This window comes from Notothenia rossii, assembly GCF_949606895.1.
Source record: "Notothenia rossii genome assembly, chromosome: 1".
NCBI classification, from domain to species: Eukaryota; Metazoa; Chordata; class Actinopteri; order Perciformes; family Nototheniidae; genus Notothenia; species Notothenia rossii.
In genome coordinates, this window is record NC_136912.1 from 91,692,777 (window position 1) to 91,702,813 (window position 10,037).

Consider the following 10,037-nt stretch of genomic DNA (forward strand, 5'->3'; position numbering starts at 1 on the left):
CTAAGGGGTGGGACCTCTCCACAGAGCTGGCCAGCTAACCAATCAGAGCAGACTGGGCTCTGGTTTCAGACAGAGGGTGAAAATAGGTGCTGCAGCACAGGCAGTATGAGACAAATAAAGAGCTTTTTGAACATTAAAGTATGGAGACATGTCCCAGTAGAGACACTAAATACAAATATGCACCTTAAAATGAGCAGAATAGGCCCCTTTAATACTAACAGTGGTTTATTATGCCTATATCATCTCAATGAGCACTATTCTGGGATTCTTGCAATAGAAATGAATGTTAACCTGACTTGCGGGGTTTAGCCACGTTGCTCACTTTATAAAAAAGTAGATACATTTATTTGAAATGATGTTCTTTGTGTGGGTGTAAATCTGATTCATGCTGCATGTTTCTCTGCTGACCCTGCCCGTGTTTACCCTCTCTTTTCACATTCATTGTTAGCAGGACATTCTGGCTGGACGAGTAAGTAGGCCGAATTATTTTTCTTCTCAGCTCGCTCCAGTTCAGGTTCAAATGCAATCCTGCTGTTCACTGTGAAGAAGGAAACAAATCTCTCACAACCAAACTCATCTGTTGATTGAGCCTCTCTGTATGATTTGCCCCTTGCACCGGAAAAGCTGCAAGCATTGATTTCATTAGACACAGGAGGAGTGTGGGGCTTTCTGTTTGCCTTAGCTGCATTCCTCACATACCATAGCCCCCCCTGCTTGCTCTCCACTTTCCCCGCCCGCCCCCACAGCACCGCTTTCCCCCTAAAAACTGTAACTGTTGCTGCTGCTATCAATACCTGTAATAAAACGACATGGTGCCCCCCTCCTTGACTCCCACCCTTCAGCTTTCTATGCTAATATGTTGACCGAACACTCTTCAAAACAGACTCTTTGTCTGGTTACTTGAACTGACACTGAGCTAATTATGAGCGCTGGTGTAGGGACTATTTTTTCAAGAATCACAACCTCTTTCTTGCCGTTGTCTTTGGCTCACTGTTCTGCTTTCCCAGCCCCCCTCCAGGTCTGCAATCTGGCCGAGCTTTCTGTGTGAATTGAGATGTGTAATGGCTTGACTGCTACCTCTAATAAGTGACATGTGGAGGGGGGATTCATGGAGGTGGCGTAGAACAGCCTTGAAAATTACTGACAATTTGTTATACTGTAGTGGTGGAATGGAGTACATTTACTCAAGTGTTGAGTTTCAGTTTGAGGTACTTTACCTGAGTATTTCCATTATAGTTCAGTTCAACTCCAATACATTTCAACAGCCAATATTGAATGTTTTACTCTACTTCATTATCTACTTTACAGATTCACACTATTAGCTTATACAAAAGATATATAAATGATATTTAGATATTAGATATAATTATAGTTTAAGATATCCAGCAGCATTCCAATTTGGACCCCTTAGTTTTCTTCAGAAACGTCACTATGTAATACTAATTTCTTCTATAGGCTAGCGTTCCTACACATTGTGCGTCATAGGCTAGGGCTGGACATCTCTAAGTGGTTGTCCAATCACAACAGAGCCGGCCAGCTAACCAATCAGAGCAGACTGGGCTCTGGTTTCAGACAGAGGGTGAAAAGAGGTTCTGCAGCACAGGCAGTATGAGAAAAATAAAGATATTTTTGAACCTTAAAGCATGGAGACATGTCCCAGTAGAGACACTACATACAAAAATGTACCTGGGAATTTGCATAATATGTCCTTTCATTTATATTTGAATGGGCAATAATGCTCAACGAGTATTTTTACTTTTGGTACTGAATTATTTTGATACTTTTACTTGAAAGACTTTTACTTTTCACAATTTGTTAGAAGGAAAGATCTGAGTTCTTCTTCCACCTCTGGTTATACTAAATATACATTTTTAACAAAACCTCAGAGTAAAAGCTTCACCCAGTAAAACCACAACTCCTTTTTCCAGAGGCCCCCTTTACATGTGAGGCTTCTCCGAACCCCTCAGTGTTTATTTGATCACTGCGTGAGTATAATCCAGCGTGTCTCAGCCTCCCTCTGTGTGTCAGACACTTCCTTTCTCTTTGTGTGTAGTAGAACGCTGCATTTCCCTGGGATATCCTCCACAAGACTCAAACAATACACATCTTGGTGGCAGCTGGGAGATTTTCCTAGTGATGCTTTGCTCCGCACGGTTTGCTCGGTAATATGGAATGACTGGATTCTTATATTGTCATTAAAGGGGCATTTTACTGCTAAACTGGTATGATCAGATGCTTATCTTGGACATAATTGACTCCAGGATGAGGAATGTGTTCATATTTGAGTTCCCCCTCTCTCTCTCTCTCTCTCTCTCACACACACACACACACACACACACACACACACACACACACACACATACACAAGTAATCACACACGCCTGTGCATGCAGTAATATGCACCGCTGAGAGATATACTGTACAACGTGTGGTTTGCGGTGTTGCCAACTATCTGTAATATGATCTTTTTTTCCAGATTGCAGCTTATTTGCCACGGGAAAATTCACATAAACAATGTTACGCTTCTTTCACTGAAATGTTTTATTTGTGTATAGAGAGTAAGTTTGGGTCTGATGTAGAACACCCAATAAGTGTTTACTTAAAGGAGCGCTACACTGATTTTGCAGGTGTTTGGGAGTACTAAAGGCCTTTTGTTACTCAAGATGGAGCTGATAAATGGCCTTAAGTGTTACTTGAGGCCATGTTGGTTGTGGCAGAAAAGTAGAAATTTGAAAACACAAAAAATCTGGGGGTGTGGAATTAAAAAGAAGCGAGTTAACCAAACCTCTGAAGCACACTCCTGTTCTGCTTCTGGCTAGTAGCTAAAGGCAATTAGCAAATACTAGCACAACACACCCAAATCTCTGACATCATTGTTGACATTGTTGAATTGCATTGTGGGTAATATAGGTGCAAGGTATTGACCAGGAAGGAGATTTTGTGGAAAGTAAAATATATTTCCTTTTGAAAAGTAGACGTTTGAAGTAGCATCAAATAAAACTCAGGTGAAGTGCACATATCTGAAAATTGGATTTGAGTAAATGTACTTTAAATTGAACAGACATCAAGTGTTGATGTGGTGATAATCATATGGAAAATAATACTCCATAATGTCCATATTTCTGCCATGCTGTTGTTTTTACTATGAAGTTTTCATGTGCACAAACTGTTTGAATTATATCATGTGTGTGTGTGTGTGTGTGTGTGTGTGTGTGTGTGTGTGTGTGTGTGTGTGTGTGTGTGTGTGTGTGTGTGTGTGTGTGTGTGTGTGTGTTGGTTGAGGGGGTTACAGTTTATCCGTGTGCTCATCTTTCAGGAGTGGCTGCACAGGAATGTAACCGTCTCTGAAGTGCTTCTCTGTGGATCAAAGTGAACCCACAGCTGGGTCTGAGGACCGTCCAGCTGTGGAGTAATAGTCTCTGGTCTTTAGCAGCTCCATGGTAACGTGAGTGTGTGTCAACGTTAGAAGAACAGCAGGTAACACGACTACAGCATAAGCCTCTTGTCAATACTCACATTTGTGATTAAGATTAAATTAGACAGGGTGATGCGTCATCATGACCGTATAGGGCTGGCAGTTTTTCATAAAGTGAAACTGATCATGTGTAATGCCAATACCTGCTACAAAATAATATTTAAAAATAACTATTTATGTCATTTTTGATTATTTCCTGAAGTCTTCAAAGTTAGATAACTGTTTCTGTTTGCTATTGAGTTCAGTTGAGCTACCGAAATACTATAATTGAATCTCATACTGAATAGTTTACTCAGACCAGGATTGTTTCAACAAGATCCCAATCTGCTTCTAAGTAGATAAGAACTTTTGAATCAACATTAGTTGTGTCTGTTTCTTCATCAAGCACAGCACAGAGGCTGTTGGCTGTCACCACTATCAGGGGCTTAGAAGAGATTCAACTGGGCTATCTTAAACCGTCCATCAAATACAGAGATGAAAGACCCCCCTGTTAAATGTGTGTACAGTAAGTGTGTGACCCTTCACTCACGTCTGCAGCCGTCTTCTCGGACAGTTCCAGTTTCTCCTGAGCGTCTTTCAGGCCCTCGGAGAATTTGTCCAGTTCGTCCTCTGTCATCTTCATCTTCTTCTGCAGGTCCATCAGCTCCTCCTCCAGCTGCATGGGAGAGACCATTAGTCCAGTCTAGTTGGTATGTTATCCAAATGATATTAGATTTGTCTTGTTTTTAACATCAGCACTTTCCCCCTAGTTTGCACGAGCATGTCTGGCGAAGTGCTTTGACCTGAAAGCCTAAAAGTATTTTATTCTGCTTGAGTCTGTTCTGTTTCATTTTGAATAGAAGAATCTCACTCTAACGAATATTATGTACGATAAAGTCGATTGTATCATATCGTACTGTATCATATAATGGTCCAAGACACTCCGAATGATTTATGTCTTAATGTGTGCATATCTATAAATGTGTCTTTTGATTGTTATACTGTAGGTATATACATTTTGCATACATATTTTTATATATATTTGTTTTTGTATTCGGGATTGTGGGAAGCGGTAGTTCGATCTCTCTGTCTGTACAAACAAACTTTGAACACATTACAAAACCTGAATCCATGAACAATAGAGAGCTGTACTGTAACTCAAATGTGGGTTGTCACTTAGTACAAAGTCTGGAACTCCTCCATAGACAGTGAATTGGGAAGGTTGTTATGAATAACTCTCAGAGCACCCAAAGGATTATTGCGTGACATTTTCAGTTTCAGAACTGATACACTCCCTAGAAGTCAGTTTTTCATTTTCAGACTTCTGTGGTTTCTGGCTTTGACCTCATGTTAAAACAATATTGACTGTACTTTCTTAGGCCATGGGAATACCATATTGGAATTCAGAGTTTAGGAGGTGATCCCCTTTAAAAGAACGCTCCAAACCCTGGATCAGTTTTAAGCTTTAAACCTTTTAGCAACCCTAACAACCTTGTTAAGATGGTCATATTGATGCAACAAATATGCTTTTACTTGCACTAAGGTGGTAGAATGGTGTAAGGGCCTGTGCCACGGAAGAACCCAATAAATGGCCTCCAACATGGGCAATTTCATTAACGTTGTGAGATAGTGCATTAGCCTTGGCAGATTTCTCTGTGTACTGAATGCACTTTCTAGTTTTTAATGTGTTTGTACTGCGTTTTATTAATGAGTCAGCCTGATGGGACGTCGTAAAAGCCAAGGTGTTTGAATTCAGAGCAGGGATAAAGCAGCACTGATGATTTGGGAGTCTAATTGTGTTGTTTGAGGAACATTTAAATAGTTATGCCTAATATCTGCCCTTTCTCTCTGTCTTTCTCTCTCTCTTTCTCTCTCTCTCTCTCTCTTTCTCTTTCTCTCTCTCACACACACACACACACACACACACACACACACACACACACACACACACACACACACACACACACACCGGGCTAAGTGTTCCCAATAATCAGTGTTCCCTTTTGAGAAGTACTTCTGATAATCCTACTGAATTCCACTCTGTCATTCTCTCCTGGTGTCTAAAAATACAGCCGTTATCAGTGAGAACACACAGACGCCTGGGTGTGTGTGTGTGTGTGTGTGTGTGTGTGTGTGTGTGTGTGTGTGTGTGTGTGCGCGTGTGTGTGTGTGTGTGTGTGTGTGTGTGTGTGTGTGTGTGTGTGTGTGTGTGTGTGTGTGTGTGTGTCATCTGTGTGTCCACATATATCCATGTGCATGCTTATTATCATTGTGAGTTGTCTCCTGTGTTGGATGAATGCACCTGTCAAAGAGGCTTTAAGACGCTCCATTAACTCTCTTCGAATGGGTCCTTAAGGGAGGGGATGTAACTACTTTTCCCTCCCCTGAAGACCAAAATCCTGGGTGGTCTCATCACCTGAAGGGGCCAAAACCACCTTGATGAACTTTCTCTGAGCCCCACTGTAAACAGCATTAATACTGACCTGTCGTCACGTTCAGGTACCTTACATTATTCGTTGTTTGTGTTCACTGTCAGATGAAAACATTCCAATTTGAACAGAAAGCAACAATGGTGTTTAAAAGTTTGTGTTTACATTTGGGATGCTGGGTTTGAAGTGGTTATCTAATAGAAAATAAAAAAGGTTTCGAGAGTTTGTCCTGAGAGCATCGTCCGGCCTTTTAAGGAGGTGTTTTCGCCTCACATACTGTCACTAGGAGCTGTTGAATTTACCGTGAAGTCTCTAAGCGGTGGCCAGAAAAAACTCTTTCAGCTGTGATACGGCCAAGTGAAACAGTACATTAGCCGTGAGGAATGTAGTTTAGATAAATTGGAAATGTGTTTACAGACAGTTTCCTTAAAGGTATGTCTGGTATGATGGTTATCTTGAATAAAGAGAATCAGCCTAATAGGAAACATTTAAGTGCTTAGTATGGACCATTTATTACAAATATATGTATGTATATGTTTTGTTACTTCCCATTTTAAAGCATCCTTGGGTTTCGTGAAAGGCGCTATATAAATTGAAATTATTATTAAATATGTTTTGCAACTCATCAACAAAATAATGAACACTTCCTCCAATTATTCTTATTTCTTTTCAATCCATCAGTTTCTTGCAACATTTTCTTGTTTTTTTAATTGTTTTTATCTAATAAATATATGTATGTTGCATCATTGAAGGAGCCTGGGTCTTAAGATTTGCATTGCCATACACTACATATGAAAAGAAAAGCCTTTAAGTGTGACTTTATTCCTTTTTTACTGATCCAAAAACTGCATTTCTAAATCGTTTTAATACTTTGACGATGTTTTAGACGTCACTACCGACACATCCATGTCTACCTGCTCTCCTCCTTCATTCCCACCTGTTTGCATTTGTCCTCCGCCGCCTTCTTGTCCGTCTCCGCCTGCTCCGCCCGGTCGATGGCGTTCTCCTTGTCCAGTTTCAGCATCTGCATCTTCTTCTTGATGGCCTCCATGGTGCCTGCTCGGTTGGATTTCCTCCTCTTTCTGAGATGGGAAAGTGCAGCTTCAAAAAGAGCTCTCCTGTTGTGCTGAGATGCAGGAGAGTCACTTCAGAGCCGGAGGGAGTCCAACAAAGCTGCAGAGAAAGAGAGAGACAGAAAGGAGGAAGGAGACAGAAAGAGCCGTGGACAGAGATGGAGAGTTGAGCCCTATATGGATAGTTATTTAAACTGAACCTGCCTCCAATCTCTGATCACCCTCTCCTCCTCCCATGTTCCCACCCCTCCTTCCCTCCCTATTTTCATCCTTTCTCTCCATCCTCTCCATCCATTGCTCCTTCACTCGCCACTCTGCCTTCACTCCAGCCAGACTCTCGGACTATCTCTCATTCTGCACCCTATCAAGAGTCCAAGGTCTCTCCACTCGCTCTCCAAACGTGGCTGATCTCCTTATTTGGGTTGTGTTTTCAGAGAGCTGCAGAGAGAGAGAGAGAGAGAAGTACAGGTCCTGTTTCCACATTTAACCTTTACACACTCTTGAAGGCCTTTAAGAGTGTGTATGTTAGAGGACGAGAGAGTGAAATGCAACGTAAGGGGAGGGAGGGATATATAGAGAAAGAGTTCCCATGCTGTCAATAATAATATTTGGGCATTAAAGCCAAAGGAGATTCCCTAAAATCTGCTGTTTTTTCAAATTAAACTAAACAGAGGCCATTATGTGGTCTGAAAGAAAAGAATTAAACTAAGTAAGGACAAAATATATAAACACAGACACCTATGGATTAAATTAGTTTAGCAATATTTTGTCAGGGATTAGTTTGTTAAACTTAAATGTATACTCAAGGTAATGAGGTAGCACATTACTTCACATCCTGACATATCTTGCCTGCTTTTATGACTGAGTGATGTAATTCAGCGAGCTTCTGTATTGTTAATATTACCATCAGGTGTAACAGGTTATCAAACACCGTCTGAAATTTGAGCCTTGAATTCTGTGCACCTGATATTTGAGTTTGATGAATGAGGGATTAAAGCAGGCTGAGAATCAGAGTTTAAGTGAACAATGGAGACCAGTGTCCACCATTGCTCACAGTCACAAAGAGATAAAGGGATTTGTCAAAAGATGGATGGCTCTTGAAGTAGGAGATCACTGGATATGAATATGCACTCAAGGACACACACTGCACCTGCTAGGCTAACTCTAGCATTTAACATACTTTGTGAGAACTACTATAACTGCTAGATAACTGCAAACTTAGAGATTTAGGAAGTCAGGTTTCATTATTAAAACTTGCAAAATGCCTTAAACTGTAAAGAATTTAGTAATTTGTAAATATGTTGCTTGTGTACATCTGTAGCTCCATATAGCATCACAAGCTAGCTTACAAATAAATACATTTTGGGTAGGAATAAACAATATTGTATATAAAACTTAAAAAAAAAAATGTAAATTACTATTTTATTCATTCATAATCATGCAAACATGGCAAAACATTTATAGGCTACTTCCAGTTTATTAAATGTATTTAGAAAAAGAGGTGAAATCTGATCATGCTAACCAACACTTCTAATCATTAGGCTATAAGCATAACATTTTGGAAATGGAGGTATAGGCTATGCAAATACAAATCATCCTGTTACATCATTGTGGACGGGTGGCGCAGTGGTCTGTGCGTTTGATCATCAGAACAAAGGGGTGTTGGGGAACTCCATTTCGTAACCCGCTCCCGCCCCACTGCTTCCGGCCGTTGTGTCCTTGGGCAAGACACTTCACCCGAATTTGCTCCTGTGGGTATTGTCCACAGTACATGTATAATATCAATGTGTACTTGTAAAAGCGCCTCGATGACTTTGAGGTGTGAAGATGGGCGGTGTGGCGCAGTGCGTCGATCAAGGGGGTCTGTAAAGCCGTTGTGTCCTTGGGCAAGACACTTCACCTGAACTTGCTCCTGTGGGTATTGTCCACAGTACATGACCATTACATGTATGCATGACCATTACATGTATGTATGATGTGTATTTGTAAAGCACTTTGAGTCATTGATAAAGCGCTATAATAAATATAAGGATTATTATTGTTAACTCAAACATTTCGAACCTTATTCCCAAATTGGTTATTTTACTTTTCTATAAGCATGTCACATTTTAAAAAGCTAACATTAGCTTTGTGAGTTGGTTCAGCTACAAGTGACACAAATGCTTCTGGCTAACATTTAGCTAGTAGCAACCATAGACTGTATATATAAAGGTAGCAACCAATCTCAATTTAAAAACAACTTCAGGTGATCTTCATAAATACATGTATCTAGGCTACTCAGTTAACACTTACATGGTAATACTTAGAAATCGAACTTGCAAACTTATAGATGCAGCTGTATCCTGGACATTATGTAGCCCAGTGGTTCCCCAAAAATATTTTAAAAGATAAAAAAAAACGAAAAATCATAATTTGAAAAATTATTGATTCGAAAATAATATGATACAGTACAGTACTATTACGTCTGGGTCTCTGTGTTTCATTAAAGCTCGGCTCTGTGTGTGTGTGGAACGAGCCATTTTTTTTTTTTACGAGCCATTTTGTGTGCGAGCGAGAAAGAGAGAGCGCACCGGAGATCGTTGTTGTTAGCTTCTGGTGCTAGCGAGCTACGCTAACGGATATAAGGAGTTTTTTCAACAACAAAGTGTAGGAGAGTCCTCTCCTGTCAGACTGAGAGACTCAGTGAGCTAAAGGACTCTCTCAGTGTTATCTCAGTGGGTCTCAAACGTTTTGGTCACTATTAATGTAAACAATTATTTCCGAGGCACACGTTTATATGACCATTATAGTTATAAAAAAATAAGAGAATAAATGAAAAACAGGTATGAAATACTATATGACAGTAAAAAAAGAATACAGGTTAAAAGGGGAGTGATTTGTAAAATATCCATAAATAAAAAGTAAATCTGTTTACAGTTGGGTTTCATATGGGTGTTGAGAGAGGTATCCATAGATCTCTTCATTTTGCTCTCAAAGTGCACCAGATTGAATCTTTTAACTTCAATATTTAAAAATAAATCTTCCCGGGGGAGCTTGCCCGCGGACCCCCCTATGTGAGGTCCACACACCACCTATAAAAAT

The 10,037-nt window shown here is 40.2% G+C and overlaps 1 protein-coding gene across 2 annotated transcripts in view; it reads right to left on the reverse strand.

Annotated features, from left to right (window-relative positions):
- The window catches only part of LOC307017996 (tropomyosin alpha-1 chain), a 27,547-nt gene extending 20,414 nt beyond the window's left edge, over window positions 1-7,133 (reverse strand). The window contains exons 1-2 of one of the 2 annotated variants that reach the window (XM_079648001.1): window positions 6,821-7,120; window positions 4,005-4,130 (exon numbers count right to left, since the gene is read on the reverse strand). In XM_079648001.1, coding sequence (XP_079504127.1) covers window positions 4,005-4,130; window positions 6,821-6,934 — 240 coding nt within the window. In that variant the 5' untranslated portion in view covers window positions 6,935-7,120. Of the gene's footprint in view, window positions 1-4,004; window positions 4,131-6,820 lie in introns of both variants that reach the window. The other variant, XM_079648003.1, reaches the window with a different exon arrangement.
- Between the last annotated feature and the right edge of the window lie 2,904 nt (window positions 7,134-10,037).